This window comes from Callospermophilus lateralis, chromosome 13 (assembly GCF_048772815.1).
Source record: "Callospermophilus lateralis isolate mCalLat2 chromosome 13, mCalLat2.hap1, whole genome shotgun sequence".
Classification (NCBI taxonomy): Eukaryota; Metazoa; Chordata; class Mammalia; order Rodentia; family Sciuridae; genus Callospermophilus; species Callospermophilus lateralis.
This window is the reverse complement of record NC_135317.1, coordinates 34,490,935-34,511,752: the sequence shown is the minus strand read 5'-3', so window position 1 is coordinate 34,511,752 and position 20,818 is coordinate 34,490,935. Positions and strand designations below refer to the sequence as shown.

The following is a 20,818-nucleotide window of genomic DNA, read 5'->3' as shown; positions in this document are numbered from 1 at the left end:
ACTGGGTTCAAACCTCAGAACCACATAAAAATAAAATAAAGAGAGCTGGGGATGTGGCTCAAGCGGTAGCGTGCCGCCTGGCATGCGTGCGGCCCGGGTTCAGTCCTCAGCACCACATACAAACAAAGATGTTGTGTCCGCTGAAAACTAAAAAATAAATATTAAAATTGTCTCTTTCTCTTAAAAAGATATTGTGTTCACCTATAACTAAAAAATAAATATTAAAAAAAATCATATTGTGGGGAATTGTTTTACCTCCCCCCCATTTCCTCCACCTTTTTTATTGGGACAAGGGATTGAACTTAGCCACTCGGCCACTAAGCCACATCCCCAGCCCTATTTTGTTTTTTTTTTAAATTAGAGAAAGAATCTGACTAAGTTACTTCGTGTCTTGCTTTTGCTGAGGTTGGTTTTGAACTTGTAAGCCTCCTGCCTCAGCCTCCTAAGCCGCTAGGATTACAGGCTTGCGTCACTGGGCCTGGCTGTTTATCCCTTTACTTTGGATAATTTTTACTTCATGTATTTTGAAAATTTGTTATTAGGCACACACATTTATTTATTTTTTGCAGCACTGGGGATTGAACCCAGTGGTACTCTATTATTGACCCACAACCCCAGCAATTTTAATTTTTAGACACAGAGTCTCACTGTGTTGCTCAGGGTGGCCTTGAACTTGTGATCTTCCTGCCTCAGCCTCCTGAATAGCTGTGATTATAGATGTGTGCTGCTGTATTCAACTTACCTTTATGATTATTACATCATCATCTTGATGCTTATTATCATGAAATGCTCCTGTTTGTCTTTACTATATAATCCATCATCTGCTGTTTCCATTTTTATCCATTTTAATTTTAACCTGTTTATGTTTTTAAATTGTGTGTCTCAGCTGGGTACAGTGACATGTGCACATAATCTCAGTTACTAGGGAAGATCAGCCAGGAGGATCACTTGAGCTAGGAGTTCGAGAGCGGCCTAGGTAACAAAATAAAATGCCATCTCAAAAACAACAACAAAAAAAGGGTGTCTTTTATAAATACCATGCAACTTAGTTTTAGTTTTTCATATTTGTGTTAATATACTCTTTTATTCAGTCCCTTATTTTTTAGTCTATAAACATTTAATGTAATTATTTGGTTGGGTTGAAGTCTACCATTTCATTAAATTTTGCATGTCATCTTTTTTAATGCTTTAGATTTACTTATAAATAACTTTTAAATATACTCAAAATTATTTTAAAAATCAAATAACAACATACTATAGAGCTATATAGTATGTATTATAGAGTATGTACATATGTACTCTATAGTATGTATATTATTATACTTGAGAGCTGAACCATTTAAAATATATAATTCAGTGGTTTTTAGTGAACTGTTCACAGAATTGTGACACCATCAACAGAATCAAGTTTAGAACATTTTTATCATTTCCAAAAGAAGCTCTGGTTCATTAGCAATCCCACCCCATTACCCTGTTTCTCCTGCTCCTTGCAACCACAGTGTACTTTCTGTCTCTTGATTTGCTTCTTCTGGACATTTCTTTCTTTTTTTTTTTTTTTTTTTTGGCAGTGGAGGGTGAGAGGTGGGGTGTACCAGGTGCTGAACTCAGGGATGCCTAAATTCTGAGCCACATCTCCAGCCCTTTTTATTTTTTAAGACAGGGTCTTGCTCAGTTGCTTAGGTCCTCACTAAGTTGCTGAGGCTGTCTTTGAACTTGGAATCCTTCTGCCCCAACCTCTCCTGAGTTACTGGGATTACAGGCATGCTTCACTATATGTGCCTACGTTTATTAGAACTTTATTCCTTTTTATTGTCCAAAAATATTTCATTGTATGGACATACCACATATTCCTTAAGTAGTTGATGGACCTAGATTTTATCTGCATTTGGGCTGTTATACATTATGCTGTTATGAGGAATAAGAAGTTCTGTTGCACAATAGGGTGACTATAGATAACAATAATGTTGGGATGGGGAAGTAGCTCAGTGGTAAAGGATTAGGTTAATATGTGCAAAGTCCTTGGTTCCATCCCCAGCGCCACAGAAAACAAAGACACCACCATTAATAACAAAAAATGTACATTTCAAAAATCTGGAAGAAAGAAGTTTGAGTGTTACCATCAAGAAATGATAAATGAGGAGATAGATGTTTTATCTAGTTTCAACAAGTTTATCACCATATCATCTGGTACCCTATAAATATGTAAGCTTTTTATGTTTTTTTTCTTTTAGTTGTAGTTGGACACAATGCCTTTATTTCATTTACTTACTTTCATGTGGTACTGAGGATCGAACCCAGGGACCCTGCATGTGCTAGGCCAGCGCTGCACCTCTGAGCGACAACCCTAGCCCCAAGCTTTTTATGTTTTTAATGTATAAGTTAAAAAATAAATTCATTTTAAATTTAAAAAGCACTATTATGCACATTCATGTACCCATTCAATTCCCTTGGGTGGAGAATTTTTTAGCCATGTGCTAATTTTTAATCTTTTGAGAAACTGCTAAAGAGGTGTGTCATTTTACATTACTACAAGTAATACATGGAAGTTTCAATTTCTCTTTATTTTTGCCAAGGTATGTTATTATTTGATATTTGGTTTTAGCTATCCTAGTGAGCATAAAGTAGCACCTCATTGGGGTGTTGATTCATATTTCCTTAATGATTAACAATGTTATGATTCTTTTCATGTGCTTGTTGGTCATTTTTATTTTTTCTTTAAATAATTTTTCAGATTCTTTGCCCAATTTTTAGTTGGTTGTATATCTTTTTTTTTTTTTTTTTAGTGGATAGCTTTTTATATATTCTAATACAGTGCCTTTATCAGATAGGTGACTTGTAAATATTTTTTTCCTCTCTGGAGGCTGTCTTTTTCATGATGATATTGTTTGCAGCACTAAAGTTTTGAGTTTGGTAAATTCCAATTTACCAATTTTTTCTTTTGTTGTCTCTGCTATTTGTGTTGTGGCCAAAAAACCATTATTAAACCAAGTCCTGAGGTTTTTATTATTCCTCCTTTTCCTCTTCCATCCCTCCTTCTTTTTATTTTGGTACTGGAGATTTATCCCAGGGGCGCTTTACCCCACTGAGCTACATCCCCAGCCTTTTTTTTTTTTAGACAGAATCTTACTAAGTTGCCTAATTAGGGCCTTGGTGAGCTGCTGAGGCTGGTCTTGAACTTGTGATTCTCCTGTCTCAGCCTCCCAAGCCATTGGGATTACAGGCGTGCACCACAGTGCCTGGTCCCAGCAGCATTTTATCACTGAACTGCTTCCTCAAGCCTTTTTATTTTTTATTTTGAGACACGATTTTGCTAAATTGCTAAGACTGGCCTCACCTCAGCTTCCTGCATCACTGGGATTACAGAAGCGCACTACTGAACCTGGGGTGGGGATTGACCTGAGTCACTCAACCACTGAGCTACATCCTCAGCCCTATTTTGTATTTTCTTTAGAGACAGGGTCTTGCTGAATTGCTTAGTGCCTCACCATTGCTGAGGATGGCTTTGAACTCATGATCCTCCTGTCTTAGCCTCCTGAGCCACTGGGATTACAGGTGTGCGCCACTCTGCCCAGCCTTTTATTATTATTATTTTTTTTGAGTTGGGTCTTGGGTTCTATATTGCTCAGATGGCTCTTAAACTCCTGGACTCAACTGATCCTCACACCTAAGCCTCTGAGTAGCTGGGATTACAGGCATATACCACCATGTCCAACCTAAAGTTTTACTATGTTTTTCCCCAAGAATTTTATAGTTTTAGCTCTAACATTTAGAACCATGATCCATCTTTAATTAATTGTGTATGATATCACGTAGGGATCCAACTTAATTCTTTTGCCCATATCTCTAGTAATTTCAACGTATTTCCTTTTTTCATTCTATTTATAGAGTGTATCACTTATTTAAAAATTTTTAAAAATATTTTTTAATTGTAGATGGACACAAAACATTATTTTTTAATGTGGTGCTGAGGATCGAACCCAGTGCCTCACACATGACAGACAAGGCGCTACCACTGAGCCACAACCCCATCCCCTTGTTTAAATATTTTAATGCTGTGTAAATTGTATATGTCGTGCAACTGCTAGATTTTTCGATTTGCTTCTGTCCTTTGTCATTTAAACTCTTGCCATATGTGTTAGATCTACATATATTTTAATCCCCAGAAGATAATATTACTTGGTTTGCTTTCAGTTATCATATATAATCTTAGGAACTTAAAAGCTAAGTCTTTTTTTTTATCTTTACCTATGTGTTTACCATTTGTGGTGCTCTTTGCTTTCTGAGGATTTGAGTTTTCTATATCATTTTCCTTAATCTGAAGAATTTCCTATTCATTTTTACAACGCATGCTTGCTGCTGATGAGTTCTGCTTGTATTCTTGTAGCTGAAAATATCTTATTTAACTATCTATGAAGGATGTTTTACATGGATATATAGAATTTTGTGTTGACAGTGCTCCCCCCCCTGCCCCCAGCATTTTAAAGAGGTTGTTTGACTTTCTTGGGCTTCCATCCTTTAGAAAAAGAAATTGGGGGGCTGAGGTTATGGCTCGGTGGTAGAGTGCTCGCTTAGCACGTGTGAGGTTCTGGGTTCAGACTTCAGCACCACATAAAAATAAATAAACAAAATAAAGGTATTTGTGTCGAACTACAACTGAAAAATAAATATTAAAAAAAAAAGAGAGAAAGAGAAATTGGGGGCTGGGTTTGGTGGCACATCCCTGTGATCCCAGCAGTTTTTGGAGGCTGAGGCAGGAAGATCTCAAGTTCAAATCAGTTTGAGCAAATTAGCAAGGCCCTGTAATTTCATTAACTAGACGGGGTTGGGAGTGAGACTGAAAAAGAATTATAAATTCAAGACTAGCCTCAGCAATTTAGCAAGACAGTGTCTCAAAATAAATAATAAATAGGAGGACTGGGAATATAGTCTAGTGGTAAAGTGCCCAGTACCAGGAAAAATAAAATAAAAAGAAAAATTGTCCATTTTTCTAATTACTGTGTTCTTGTTTATGATGTATCATCCTTTTTTTCTTTTTCACTGATTAGACTCTTGCCCTCTGTATGTGCTTTTCCGCAAGCAGTTTGACTCCTTGCGGAAAAGCACATACAGAAGGCAAAAAAAAAAAAAAAAAAAAAGCTTGCTTCAATCTGTGAATTTATCTTTCTTGGGATTGAGAGAAAATTTGATCATTATTTATTGAAAACACTTTCCTGCCTCATTTCATTTCCTCCTTCCTCTCCTCTTACCACCCTTCTTTCCCAGGCCTTCAGTTACATATATTAGACCCTTTGGTACCATCTACTAGGTCCCTGAAATCCTGTTTGTTTGTTTTTACATTAGATATTCTCTGTTGATATAGCTTCAGTATCATTATGTCTATTCTTTGTCTTTTTTAGTTCTTAAGTCTAAATTCAGTGAATTTTTCATTTTACATATTTGCTTTTTTCAGTTTTAGTTTTTTTTTTTGCATTCAGTTCATTTTTTTGGTGCTGGGAATTGAATCCGCCATCTTAATTAAGCATGCTCTCTACCATTGTGTTATCCCCAGTCTGTATACACTTCTTCTTCTTAATAGTTTTTCTCCTTCATTGAGATTTCCTATTTAATTTTAGGTACATTTTTATTAACCTCATATAGAACTTTGCTGTAATATTTATTTTAAAACCCTTTTCTGCTAATTCTAATGTCTGGTTCTTCTTGGGATTCTTTTTTTTTTGGGGGGGGTGGTACTTGGATTGAAGCTAGGGTGCTCAAGCTATACCACCATCCCTTTTTATTTTGATACTGAATCTATCAGGCTGTCCATCAATTTGGGATTCTCCTGCCTTAGTCTGCTGAGTGGCTGGGATTGTAGATGTGTGCTATCACTCCCATCATAAAAATTTTAGGGTTATAAATGACCATATAAAATATTTGTACACATATTTTTTGTGTCTTAAAGTATATAAATGATGTAAAAAACAGCATATGATATTTGATAAATGTAATTTATTATTTCCTTTGACTGTAGGAATGAAGCAATTGAGTCAATATTTTTTATGATTCATATTACTAAATTGCTTTATAAAAGAACTGTATTATAGTGTCATCAACAGTGGAAGATAGTTTGTTGTCTTGTGCCCTATTTTCCATTTGGGATTGAGCCCAGGGCCTCATTCCTGTGAACACTAAGCTACATCTGTACCCTAGGAATTATCTTTTACCAAAAGCTTTACTTTATTTGGTTGGGATTCATGTGTTTTTAATTTAAAAAGTTTTTTTTTTTTTTTTTTAAAGGGCTGGGGATTGAGGCCAGAGCCTCATGTTTGCTAAGCAAGCACTCTGTACTGAGCCGCATCCCCATCCTCCCAGAATCTCTTTGTGAATTGTCTGTTCTATTGCTTTGGGGTTTTAAAAATAGAACATTTTGATTTCTTAGGTGTGACTATTATTTTTGCTTTTTTTTTTTTTTTTTAAAAATTATGCTTTAGTTGTTGTTGGACACAATACCTTTATTTATTTATTTATTTATTTTTTTAAAGAGAGAGAGAATTTTTTTTTAATATTTATTTTTTAGTTATCGGCGGACACAACATCCCTGCTTGTACGTGGTGCTGAGAATCGAACCTGGGCCGCACGCATGCCAGGCGAGCGCGCCACCACTTGAGCCACATCCCCAGCCCCTATTGTATTTATTTTTACATGGTGTTGAGGATTGAACCCAGGGCCTTGAAAGTGCTAGGTGAGCACTCTACTGCTGAGCCACAACCTCAGTCCCTATTTTTGCTTTTAATTACTGTATTGAAATTGTTATTTTGGAAGCTGGGTATGGTGGCGCACGCCTGTAATCCCAGCAGGTTGGGAGGCTGAGGCAGGAGGATCATGAGTTCAAAGCCAGCCTCAGCAATGGTGAGGCACTAAGCAACTCAGTGAGAAGGGTCTCTTAAAAAAAAAAAAAAAGAAAGAAAAGAAAAAAAAAAGAAAGAAAAAAAATACAAAATAGGGCTGGGGATATGGCTCAGTGGTTGAATGCCCCTGAGTTCAATACCTGCCCCCCCCCCCATTGTTATTCAGACATTTTGAGTTTATATTAAAGATCCGAAAGGTTTTAGGGCTTTTTTTAGTTAATTTTTAAAAATTTATATATGACAGTGGAATGTATTATAATTATTATACATGTACAGCATAATTTTTCATATCTCTGGTTGTATACGAAGTGGTTTTAGGGTATTATGTGAATTCTTTTTTTTATTTATTTATTGTTTTATGTGAATTCTTTCTTCCCTGTTTGCCCAACCATTCCTTTGTTAAAACACCTTTATTTATTTATTTTTTATTTACTTTGTTTTTATGTGGTGCTGAGGACTGAACCCAGTACCTTACACATACTAGGCAAGTTCTCTACCACTGAGCTACAAGCTACAACCTCAGCCCCTGCCCAACAGTTCTTATACCTAATCATCGAAAGGATAATCTGTACCTAATCATTGAAAGGATAATCTATCAGGACTGGGGCCTGGGTTCATTCCCCAGTACTACAAAAAGAAAAAGAAACCAGGGAAAAGACAATGTAAGCCTAGATATATAGTTTTGATATTAGATTTAATTACACTTTTAGAAGTTCTTTCTTTTCCAGATAAGTCATTACTAATAGTGCTTCCTTTCTGTGAAGGAAAGGTTGTTGTATAGCTTATTTCTATAGTTATAGAGTCTATTCTTTCTTTCTTTTGCAATCTTAGCATTTGAATCCAGGGCCTCATGTATGAAAGGCAAATGCTTTACCACTGAGTTATGTTCCCATATCTCTCCCTCACTAATCTCTTGAAATATTTTAGTTTGTAGATGGACACAATATCTTTATTTTATTTATTTATTTTTATATGGTGCTGAGGTGCTGAGGATCAAACCCAGTGCCCCACACATGCTAGGCAAGTGCTCTACCACCAAGCCACAACCCCAGCTTCCCCATCCCTTTTTAAAACTTTTGAGAAGTGGTCTTGCTAAATTACCCAGGTTGGCTTTGAACTGAGTGTCCTTCTGACTCCCACATATCTGGGATTACAGGTATAAGTTACTGTGCCAAGTTTGTTTTATAGTTTAGAACTATGTTTTGTATTCTGTGGTGCTAGGGATTGAATTTAGAGCTTTAATCATAGTTTGCAAGTGTTCTACTACTGAGCTACATTCCCAGCTAGAACCAAATTATTGCTTTTTATCAAGTGTGCTTTTTTTTTTTTTTTTGTAGTTGTAGATGGACCGAATGACTTTATTTTATTTGTTTATTTTTATGTGGTGCTGAGGATCGAACCTAGTTCCTCACACATGCTAGACAAGCGTTCTGCAGCTGAGTTAGAGCCCCAGCCCAAGTGTGCTTGTTTTTGTTTTCTTCTTCCTCTGTCTTGTATTTTGGTTATTGTGTCTGATGACTATGGTAGATGTTAGGGCTATAAGTCATGAAATGGAGCTTATGATTTATCAATGGAAATAAACTTAATCGTATACATAACATATATTTTTTAAAAAGAGATCCCTGTATTTTTAAAAATAGGCCTTTATTTTGTTCATTTATTTATATGCAGTGCTGAGAATTGAACCCAGTGCCTCACACATGCCATGCAAGTGCTCTACCATTGAGCCACAACTCCAGCTCCTGCATACATAACTTATTGCTAATAATTGTTTTTTTGGAGTTCACTGTGTTGTTGTGGAAAGTTCATACTGAACATTGGTGGAGGTGGTTAAGAGTAAATATTGGAGGCTGGGATATAGCTTAGAGGTAAAGCACTTGGATAGCATGCTCTAGGCCCTGGGTTTCATCCCCTGTATCTTAGTAGATTAATACACATCAATCTGCTAAGAAGGAGGGTATAGGTACTTTATGATACCTAATCTAATATGGTGATTTCGAGATACTGTCTCTGATGAAGTGTCTTGAAGCAAGGACCTGAGGGAAGAATAGAGGTTAGCCAGTTCTTACTGTGCATTAGTGGGGTTGGTTAAGAGTGCACTGGAGATGTAGCTCAGAGGTAGAGTGCTTGTGTAGCATGCTTGAGGCCCTGGGTTCCATAGCCATTACTTAAAAACAAAAAACAAACAAACAAAAAAAAAATTGAACAAACCAAAAAACATTGAAATTGTATACTAAGTCATTGAAGTGGTCCTGATGAGAGATGGTAGGTTGGCTTGCAGAAGGGTAATTGTAGAGCTGAAGAGAGTCAGGTCTCACCAGCATTTAGGAGGAGTAAGGGTAAAATGTGATGACTAAATGTAAGGTTAGAAAGTGAGGTGTGGCCAAGCCTGGGGCTTTCTGCACCCCTGTAATCTCAGCTACTTAGGATGCAGAATCTGGAGGATCATAAGTTCAAGGCCAACTTCAGCAATCAATCTAGAGCTTATCTCAAAATTAAAAGAAAAAAAGAAAAAGGGCTGGGGATGTAGCTCAGTAGTAGAGTACCTCAAGGTTCAGCCCTCCCTACCTTTAAAAAAAAAAAAAAGATTATTAGGTAATAAAAAAGGAGGTGCTAAAGAGTTAAGTTGATAATTAGAGTAAAATACTGGAAGACAATGACTTAGCATTTTGATGTTTTTATTTACTATTTCTTACTCGTATTTTTCCTTGGTAATTTATTGTGTACTGTGTTGTATGCTATGAAACTTCTTTTGGGAATAAGATGAGATGAGACATAAATAATAGTCAGTGTGAGCTCTAAGAATATATTCTTCATAGTAGAGCAGTGTATTCAAAGTTACTCTGTTATATTCTTTTTAAATCTGACCTCTTGACGATCTTAAAAAGAAATGGTGGAGTGGAAGAATGTGATCCACAATAATTTTTTTGGAGGGGGCATTGAATCTGGGGCACTTTACCACTGAGCCACATACCCATCCCTTTTTATTTTTTGTATATTTTTTTGGTACCAGGGATTGAAGTCAAGGGCACTCGGCCACTGAGCCACATCCCAACCCCTATTTTGTGTTTTTTATTTTTTAAATTTAGAGACAGGATCTCACTGAGTTGCCTAGCGCTGCGCCATTGCTGAGGCTGGCTTTGAACTCAAGATCCTCCTGCTTCAGCCTCCTGAGTTGCTGGGATTATAGGCATGCACCACCGAACCCGGCTTTATTTTTTATTATGAGACAGGGTCTTGCTAAGTTGCTGAGGCTGGCCTTGAATTTATGATCTTCCTACCTTAGCCTCCAGGGATTAGAGGCAAATGCCACTGTGTCTGGCCCACTTAATAAGAGTAACTATAATAACGTAGTTTTAGAGAGGAGGTCATTGCATAAGTGAGATAATGCCTTGCCACTTTAAATCAACATTCTAAATTCTTCTGGTTTGATCTTCTTTTTGTGGGGTGCTTGTGCGCTGGCAATTACAATGGATTTTGTCTCTTTATTGTAGAAGAAACGAGACCTACTAGACTACAGTAATATTAACTGATCTTAGAAAGTAAATAGATATAGATAAATGCCAAAACCTTGCCCTAGTTTTATGTTGAGAGTATCTTTTTTGTTTGTTGTATTGTTTTTAAGAGGGGCCTTGCTATGATGCCCAGGCTGGTCTCAGACTCCTGACTCAACTGATCCTCTTTCCTTAGCATCCCGAGTAGCTGAGACTGTAGGTACATATCACTGTGTCTGGCCCTTTTTGTTTTTATAAATGTAAAATCTTAAAAACTGTGGCAGGATGTTTAAAAATAATACCATATTTTAAAAGAAGTTCTTAAACAAGGTGTGTTGGCGCATGCCTGTAATCTCCATGGTTTGGGAGGGTTACTGAGGATAACAAATTCGAATCCAGCGGTAGTAACTTAGGCTCTAAACAACTTAGTAATACTCTGTCAAAATTGAAAAAAAAGATTGGCTGGGGATGTAGCTCACTGTAGAGTGCCCCTAGGTTCAGTCCCTAGTATCCAGAGAAGGGGGGAAGTTGTTAATTTGGTGCTCTGAGGAAAATCACATGTCATTAAGAACAGTTATTTTGTTAGGAATGTTCTGGAATATTCTTGGCAACTAATAAAAACTGTTCTTCCATGTTTTCTATAGTTTTGAAGTTGTAGGGAAGATGTACTTTTGGTAATCTGAAATAATATCTTCCTTTCCTTTTCTTTTTCTTTCTTTTTTTTTTTTTTTAGAGATGTGAACTATGTCCCCATAAGGATGGAGCTTTAAAAAGAACAGATAATGGGGGTAAGTACAGAGATTTAAAAAAAAAAATTTTATTTTTTTGGTTGTTGTAGATGGACAGCATGACTTTTATTTTATTTTGCTTATTTTTGTATGTGGTGCTAAGGATTGAATTCAGTGCCTCACATGTGCCAGGAAAGCTCTCTGCCACTGAGCCCCAGCCCCAGCCTAGTACAGAGAATTTTTTGGGGCAGGGGGATACAATTTTTTAAAAATATTGAAAACTATAGTGGTAGTTCTATTATTTTATCAGTGTTTACTACTCAAATATTTTTCATAGTGGTGGATATAATTCAGTAATTTTTTGTAGTGACTTTTTTTTCTTGTGTGTGAACAAACTTAAGCATTGATTATTTCATGCTGAATGATCAACAAACTTCATCAAAATCTTGATTCTTTTTTTATTAAATAGTTTTTTAGTTGTCATTGGACTTTCTTTTATTTATTTATTGTGTGAATCGAACTTGGTGCCTTACACATGGTAGGCAAGCGCTCTACCACTGAGCCACAAACCTTGATTCTTTTTTCTTTTTTTTTAATTTTTTTTTTTAGTTGTTGATAGACCTTTATTTATATGCAGTGCTGAGAATTGAACCCAGTGCCTCACACATGCCAGGCAAGTACGCTATCTCTGAGCCCCAGCCCCCGCCCCTCTTGATTCTTTTTTTAAAATGGAATTATATTTGAAACTTTTGAACAATAATTTTTTTTTTGGGTACTTGGAATTGAACTCAGGGGCACTCCACCCAGAGCCATATCCCCAACCATATTTTGTATTTTATTTAGACACAGGCTCTCACAGAGTTTCTTAGTGCCTCGCTGTTGCTGAGGTTGGCTTTGAACTCACAATCCTCCCGTCTCAGCTTCCTGAACTGCTGAACAATAATAAATTTTTTATTTCTCTTTACACAGATAATTTTAGTAGTAAATATTAATTTTAATACCTTAAGGTTTTTGTTGCTTGAATATAAATTTTGACTTCTGTCTCCTATATTATAGCATGAGCATTCCTAATCTGAAATGCTTCAAAGTATGACATTTATGAGCATCAAATTTGGATTTTGGAATATTTCAAATATTCAAATAGAAATGTTCAATTGGCAAAGTCTATGCAAATATTTCAAAATTGAAAATCTCAAATATGAAACACTTTTGGTCCCAAGCAAGCATATTAGAAAGACACTGAACCTATGCTCATTTTAAAATTTCCATTTGTAGTTATCACAAGAATCAAGATTTCTTTCCATCTCAGTACCATTTTAAAATATGTAAACATGAATATATTAAGCCGTGAGATACCATGAAAGTTAACTGATAGGAAACTCATTCCATTGATAGTTTTCTGCCTCTTTTGAGATTATTTTATCCCTTCATTATTTTGTCAAGAATTATGCTGGTTTATTTTTGAAAGTTAACCTATTTTCTCAGAATATACTCTTATTATTGTGGGATCCAGTTTAATGGTTCATTTAGGATCTTGGCATCTGCTTGTTTATTTGGTTATGTATTTCTTATTTGTGATACTGGGATTGAACCCAAGCTTTGCTTTTGAGCTATATTTTGGGCCGTTCTCAATTTATTTTGGGACAAGGTCTTGCTGGATACCCAGGGTGTGACTTCATACTTTTTTTTTCGGGTACTAGGGATTGAACTCAGGGGTACTTGACATTGAGCCACCTCCCCATCCCTTTTTTGTATTTTATTTAGAGACTCACTGAGTTCCTTAGCCCCCTCACTTTTGCTGAAGCTGGCTTTGAATTTGTGATTCTCCTGCCTCAGCCTCCTGAGTTGCTAGGATTACAGGCATGTGTCACTGTGCCTGGCTGGCTTCAAACTTTTTTTTTTTTTTTTTTAATAATTTATTTTTTAGTTGTTGATGGACGCAATATCATTTTTTTTTATGTGGTGCTGAGGATCAAACCCAGGGCCCTGCACGTGCTAGGCCAGTACTCTTCAGCTGAACCTTATGCTGAATTTGTAGATAGGCTTATTCAAACAGCTACCAGAGTTTTTTGGGATAAGAACAAGCAATGCCATTAATTAAACAGCTAGCCTATGAACAAGCAAACAGATGGTGCAAGGAGGCCATTAGACCATGGAAACATGGAGATTTAAACACATATATTAAATTATGTAGAGACATTAATGAGCAAGGGCAAATCTTGGTAGCTGCAGTACAACAGCTTTAGATGCCAGGCCAAAAACATGCTACATTTGTGAACAAACAGGACATTTTAAAAGGAATTGCCCCATAGGAGGAGGGTTTAACAAAACTAGGTATCAAAGGGGTAGAATACCGGGTATTTGCCTACGATGCCGTAGAGGGAGACATTGGGCTAATGAATGCCGTTCTCAAACCATTATAGAGGGTACTCCGTTATCAAAAAACGGACAAGGACCAGGTGTTTACCCACAATATCGTGGAGAAAGGCATCGGGCTCCATTTCCAAAAAACGGACAGCGGGGCCCAATGCTCTGGGGCCCCGACCACAAATATATGGGGCACTGGAGGAATCCAGCAACACCATCAGGGTAGTGCCCAGGACACATTATCCATTAGATCCCTCACTAGACAAACCAGAGGGAGCACAGGATTGGACATCTGTGCCTCCGCCAGAGCAATACTAACTCCAGAGATGGGATTTCAAATCATTCCCACAGGGGTAAAAGGGCCTCTTCCCCAAGGAACAGTAGGCTTATTATTGGCACGTAGTTCTTCTACTCTAAAAGGACTTATGATAAGTCCTGGGGTAATTGATCCCGATTATGAAGGTGAAATAAAAATTACAGCCAGTTCTCCAAAGGTATATCAGTAATTTCACCAGGAGATAGAATAGCACAGTTATCAATAATACCCAGCTTACATGATAAATTTTCCAGTAGTAGTATAGAAAGAGGTTCCAGGGGATTAGGTTCCACAGGTGTAGATTGGGCTATGCTTTCTTTAAATTTAGATTCTCACCCCATGCTAAAACTAAATATTCAAGGACATGAATTTAATGGGCTACTGGATACAGGTGCAGACCTTAGCATCATCTCTTGTCAAGAATGGCCAAAACATTGGCCATTACAACAAGCCACTCAAACGCTTCGAGGCCTAGGAGTGGCGACTAATCCTCATAGAAGTGCAATGGTATTAGATTGGAAGGATCATGAAGGATGTAAGGGAACTATACAGCCATATGTATTGGATCATCTTCCTATAAATTTATGGGGATGAGATGTCCTAGATCAGTTAGGACTAACATTAACAAATAACATCAATTCAAATGAACCCACTAATATGGCTAGACAAGGTTTTAGGAAAGAAAAAGGATTGGAAGAAAATGGACAAAGTATAGTGGCACCAATACAAATAGATCAAGAAATAGATAGACATGGATTGGGTTTTCAGGAGGGGTCACTGAGACAATAAAAATTACTTGGAAATCAGACCAGTATGGGTTCCTCAGTGGCCCCTGACTAACGAAAAGATACAAGCAGCCCATGACCTGGTCAAACAGCAATTAGCGGAGGGACATATACAACCTTCTGTATCTCCCCAAAATACTCCCATTTTTTTTTTATTAAAAAGAAATCTGGTAAATGGAGATTATTGCAAGATTTAAGAGCCATTAATAATGAGATGGTTATTATGGGACCTGCTCAATCGGGGATTCCCCAGTTGTCTGCTTTGCCAAAAACCTGGTATGTTTTAGTTATAGATATTAAAGATTGTTTTTTTTTTTTTCTTCAATTCCAATTCATCCTGAGGATAGTCCACGTTTTGCATTTACTGTCCCTACGTTGAATTATGAAGGTCCTGATCAGAGATATGAATGGAAAGTACTCCCTCAAGGGATGGTTAATAGCCCAACTATGTGTCAAATTTATGTTAACAAAGTAATCCAGCCACTTAGAAATCAAAGTCCTGAACTACAAATATTTCACTATATGGATGATGTATTATTAGCACACAAAGATAAAAACACATTGCTAGATTGTTATGCCACACTTACAAACTTATTAAAAAATTATAATCTAGTGATAGCAATAGATAAAGTACAATTAAATTTTCTAATTAATTATTTAGGAGTTCTATTATCCTCAACAATGGTCCGTCCACCAAAAATTCAAATACGAGTAGATCAACTCAAATCACTTAACGACTTTCAAAAGTTATTAGGAGCCATAAATTGGATAAGGCCTTATCTAGGCATACCAACAGGAGAGTTGGGACCTTTATTTGATATCCTAAAAGGTCCATCAGATCCAAATTCACCCCACATGTTAACGCCTGAAGCAAGAAGGACATTAAAAATCATTAAAACATATATGGAAAATATGCATTTGGATAGAATTGATATAAGTTTGCCTTTATTATTTATTCTACTACCAACAAAAAGTATTCCTACAGGAGTATTTTGGCAAGAAGGTCCATTATTATGGATACATTTATCTTATTTTCCTAACACTATTCTTACTAGGTATCCTGAGGCTGTAGGACAATTAATACTCAAAGGAATAAAAGCAGCAAAGGGAGTGTTTGGAATTTCTCCCAATAAAATTATTACTCCATATACTATGGATCAAATTGATGAGTTAGGTAATGAGTTAAATACTTGGGCAATAATCATGTGCAAATCTAATGTTTCAGTTGATAATCACTTACCATCTAATCCTTTGTTGTCTTTTTTGGTCTTCGCATCCTGTAGTTTTTCCAAAAATGACAAGAAACACACCTATCATGAATTCTCCAAATGTATTCACTGATGGGTCAAATAATGGTACAGCAGCAGTAGTTACCCCTGATCACACTTTTACATTTTTAGTACCCAAACAATCAGCTCAAAAGGTAGAGCTTAATGCAGTATCACAAGCTTTTGTGATGTTTAATGATTCTGTATTTATTTTCTGATAGTCAGTATATAGTTAATGCTATAGTATCCCTTGGTACTATAGTATCCTTCCTCTACTGTTTTCCACTATTCAAAGTCTAATCTGGGACAGAAAAGATCCATTCCTTATAGGACATATCAGGGCACATACAGGATTGCCTAGAGCCCTTAGTTTGGGCAATAATTTAGCAGATAAAACTAACATATGACATACATATTTTCTCTACACTAGGAGAAGCTACAAATTTTCATAAAAGGTTCCATGTCAATGCTAATACTTCACAAAAGCGTTTTAAAATAACGAAGGAACAAGCTAGACTAGTAATAAAACAATGTCAAAATTGTGTGACCTTTTTACCACAAGTTAATCTTGGAGTCAATCCTAGAGGACTGATACCTAACCATATTTGGCAGATGGATGTCACACACTTGCCAGAATTTGGAAAATTAAAATATTTGCATGTTACAGTTGATACTTCTTCCGGATTTTTGATGGGCTCCCTTCATGCCGGAGGAAAAACTAAAGATATTATAGCTCATTGTTTATAAAATTTTGCCACTGTGGGCGTCCCAAAACAGTTAAAAACAGATAATGCCCCTGGTTATACTTCTACCTCTTTTAAACAATTTTGCTCATCATTTGGCATTACTCATATAACAGGAATCCCATACAATCTACAGGGACAAGGCATAGTTGAAAGAGCTCATCAAACTATTAAAACATACTTATTAAAGCAAAAAGAGGGAATTGGGAAGGGGTATATATCCCCCAAAGATAAACTTAAAATAACCCTTTTTACTCTAAACTTTTTAAATTTGGATTCATCAGGACTTAGTGCTGCGGAAAGGCATATGTGTCCAAAAAATGTACATAAGCCCAAGGTACTTTGGAAGGATATTCTAACAGGACAATGGAAAGGTCCTGACCCAGTGATTGCCTGGAGTCGGGGGTCTGTTTGTGTGTTTCCACAGGGAGAACAGCAGTCCATTTTGATTCCAGAGAGATTAACTAAATCAATTTTACAGACCAAAAAGAAGATGATTTGGCTCAAATCCATAACAGCTGGTATCCAGAACTCCAGTTTGGCTATCCTTACATCTGCAACAGTGGTTCTCCCACACCTGGATGAATGAATGATGAAACCAGGATGCTTTTTTCAATATTTATTTTATTATTGCCCTTTCCCACATCATGAAGTTCTTTTTTTTTTTTTTTTTTTTTTTTTTTGAGCTCATACAGACCTAGGTTAATGTTTTGCTGATCAGTTCTATTTTTTGACTGTGGAGTTTTTAAACATTGCAATGGAGATTTCACCTGTAAAAAGTTACAAGGCCTTTACTATTATGTTATGTGTTGTATGTATTATATTATGTGTGCACACTTGTGTTATGTGTTGTATGTTTATATGTGCGTATATCCCCTCACTAAGATAATGCAAAAGAAAATCGAGACAAAATGAAACAAAAATTCATTATATCAGCCTTTCTATTCTCCTGAAATGTCTATCCGTCCTTTCTCTCTTTCTGTTCCTCAGATGCAAATAGTTTTTCCTCAGATGTGAGTGGTTTTTTTTTTTTTCCGTCTCACCCATCTCCAGGGACAGGCAACTTAAAACAAAAGGGAAACAAAATGAAAGAAGAATCTTAACGTTGCTATCCATCCTCTCGCCCTGTCCTCGGGGCCATCAGTTTATCTTATCACTTACTCTCAGTTGATCCCCGTAGGGGCCATCAAATGTCACAGTCTGGCTGGGCACAATTCAGGAGCCATTTGTCAATCAGGAACAAACTGAACTTTATTTTTAGCATGGACACTGCACCAGGAGAGCTCAACCGCCACCACCTGCACTTCCGGCCAGCATTCAACCCCTAGGTCATTTTCAATTTTCCTGCTCTTATGGCAGATTTCCAGGTTGTGTGGGCGGAGCCAAAAGAGTCCTTCAATGAGCAGCTCGTGGTCTAAAAGGGTGGGGAAACAGCCCAATGAGCATCACCACAGAGGAGTCAATCAGTTGGAAGTTTGCTGGGGCTGCCTGCGGGGGTGGCGTCAGTGCCAGCTGAGCGTGTGGAGCCCAGCCCCTCCATCGTGCCTCCTCGGAGTGCTTTGCTCCTTGCTCCGCTGCCTGTGGACGCCCGCTTCCATGTCCCTGGTGGGCACAGTACCCCCGGAACCTCCACGCCCATGGCTGCTAGTCTGAGGGAGCCCCATTTCATCTCCTTTCCTTCCTCGTCCACCTGCCACATGGACGATGAGGGTGTGGGAGGCACCTGCGAAGATGCTTCTGGCAAAACGTCCTGACTGGGCTGTGGCTCTCAACACTTAACTGCTGAGCTACAGCCCTAGCCCTTTTTAATTTTTTTTTTAAATTTTAAGACAGGGTTTTGCTAAGTTGCTTAGGGTCGTTGCTTGTTGGTTATACTGGCCTTGGACTTGGCGCTTCTCTTGCCTCAGCTTCCCCAGTTGCTGGGAGTACAGTCATATACTGCCATACCCAGCTTAAAAATATATGTAATACCCTTACACTACTGGATATTATATCTTACTCTCATGTCATTGTGGCTTAATAGGAGCTATGGCTCCTCTGTGAGTATGGTATCATATGTTGTTAGCCTGGTAGGAGCTCAGAATGCAAATTTCTACTGAAAACATTGTTTTACACCTTTGTTAAGTTGAAAACTTGATGTTGCACATTTGTAAGTTGGGGACTCTGTTTTGAATGAGTATCCTTTGTGATAAGTAGCTTCTCAAGGTTTTTTTTTGTGTGTGTGTGTGTTTGTGTGTGTGTGTGTGTGTGTGTGTTTGTGTGTGTGTGTGTGTGAAGGGGAGAGAGAGGGAGACACACTGGGAATTGAACCCAGTGTGTCTATTACTGAGCCACATCCCCAACCCCTTCTGTTATTTAAAAATTAAGATAAGACAGTCTCCCTAAATTTCTGATTCTGGCCTTGAACTTGAGATTCTTCTGCCTTAGCCTCCAGAGAAACTAGGATTATAGGCATGTCCCCTCATACCTGATTTCTCTTGCCTTCTTCATTTTTTTTTTTTTTTTTGGTGGTGCTGAGATTGAACCCATGGCCCTGTGCATGCAACTACCAACTGAGCTATATCCCCAGCCCCCTTGACTTTTTACATTATTTGTTATGTGTTAGTGTGGTTGCCTTTTTGATCTCTTTCTTGGTATTTTTCAAGTCTCTCTCTTTTTTAAAATTATTATTATTTTTTTTAAGTCTCTTGAATATATAGATTCATGTGTTTTTTAAAGTTTTGGAAAATTTGGGCTATTATTACTTTTTTGGGGGGGTTTAGGATCTAACTCAGGAATGCTTTCCCACTGAACTATATCACCAATCCTTTTTTTTTTTTTTTTAAAGAGATAGGAGAGAGAGAGAGAATTTTTAATATTTATTTTTTAGTTATTGGCGGATACAACATCTTTCTTTGTATGTGGTGCTGAGGATCGAACCCGGGCCGCACGCGTGCCAGGAGAGCGCGCTACTGCTTGAGCCACATCCCCAGCCCACCAATCTTTCAGTTTTTTATTTTGAGACAGTCTCACCAAGTTCCTGAGATGTTCTCAAACTTGTGATACTCTTGTATCAGCCTCTCAAGTCATTAGAATTACAGATGTGTGCTCCTATGCCAGGCTTGCGCTATTATTTCTTTATTCTTTCCACCCATTTTTTTTTTTTTTTGCTTCTCTACTCATGGGAATCTCATTATACATATTTTCATAGGAATGGTCCTACAGGTTACTTAGGCATTGTCCTTAGAATCGATACTTTAGATTGACTTATCTTCCAAATTTGCTGATTTTTATCCTTGCTTTTTTTTGTTTAGTGTATTTTTCATTTCAGTTATTATGAATTTTTGCTCTAGAACTTTTTTTTTTTTTTTTCTTCCTCCCCTTCGCTCCTTTTTCTAATCAAAACCAGAGCCTCTTGTATGCTAGGCAAGTGCTCTACTACTGAGGTGTGACACAGCCCCAGCCCTGTTTGGTTGTTCTTTCTTTTGGTACTAGGAATTGAACCCAGGGGTACTATGGTACTCTATCACTAAGATACATAAGTAGCTTTTTTTTTTTTTTTTTTTTTTTTTTTGGAGACAGGGTGTCATTAAGTTGCTCAGGCTAACCTCAAACTAAAGGTCCTCTTGCCTCAGGATCCTAAGTAGCTGGAATTTCACACTAAAGCCACTGGATCTGGCTAACTTCTATTTTTTTTTTAATTGATATTTAGCCCTTTGAGCAGATATAAGATAATTATTATTTTTTTTAGAGAGAGAGAGAATTTTTTTTTTAATATTTATTTTTTAGTTTTCAGCGGACACAACATCTTTGTTTGTATGTGGTGCTGAGGATCGAACCTGGGCCGCATGCATGCCAGCGAGCACGATACTGCTTGAGCCACATCCCCAGCCCATAATTATTTTAAAGTCTTTGCCTAGTGAATCCAGTGGTGTGTTTCTGGGGGGGATAGTTTCTCTTAATATTGTCTGCAAATAAGCTATACTTTTTCTTTGCATGTACATGTTCTTTGCATGTTCTTGTTTTAAGGTGTGGATATGTTTGGCTGGAGGTATAGCTCAGATGTAAAATGTTTGCCTAATATGTGCAAGGCCATTGATTTGATCCTCATACCAACAAACAAATAATTTGGTAACTCTGGAAGTCAAATTCTTCCCTCAGGGTATTATTTTGTTGTTTATTGTATGCTAAAGCCATTTTTTAAAAAAAAATGGCTGCTAAATATTTTTGTAAAGTATATATCTTTGTCAT

The 20,818-nt window shown here is 37.2% G+C and overlaps 1 protein-coding gene across 7 annotated transcripts in view; it reads left to right on the top strand.

Moving 5' to 3' along the window:
- Positions 1 to 20,818, top strand: part of Mllt10 (MLLT10 histone lysine methyltransferase DOT1L cofactor) — a 200,014-nt gene that overhangs the window by 33,223 nt on the left and 145,973 nt on the right. For all 7 annotated transcript variants that reach the window (XR_013088481.1, XM_076832028.1, XM_076832030.1 and 4 more), the window contains exon 4: positions 11,115 to 11,169. Coding sequence is in view for 6 of the 7 variants with exons in the window: in XM_076832028.1 (XP_076688143.1) it covers positions 11,115 to 11,169 (55 nt within the window). In the remaining variant the exon portion in view is untranslated. The remainder of the gene's footprint in view (positions 1 to 11,114; positions 11,170 to 20,818) is intronic.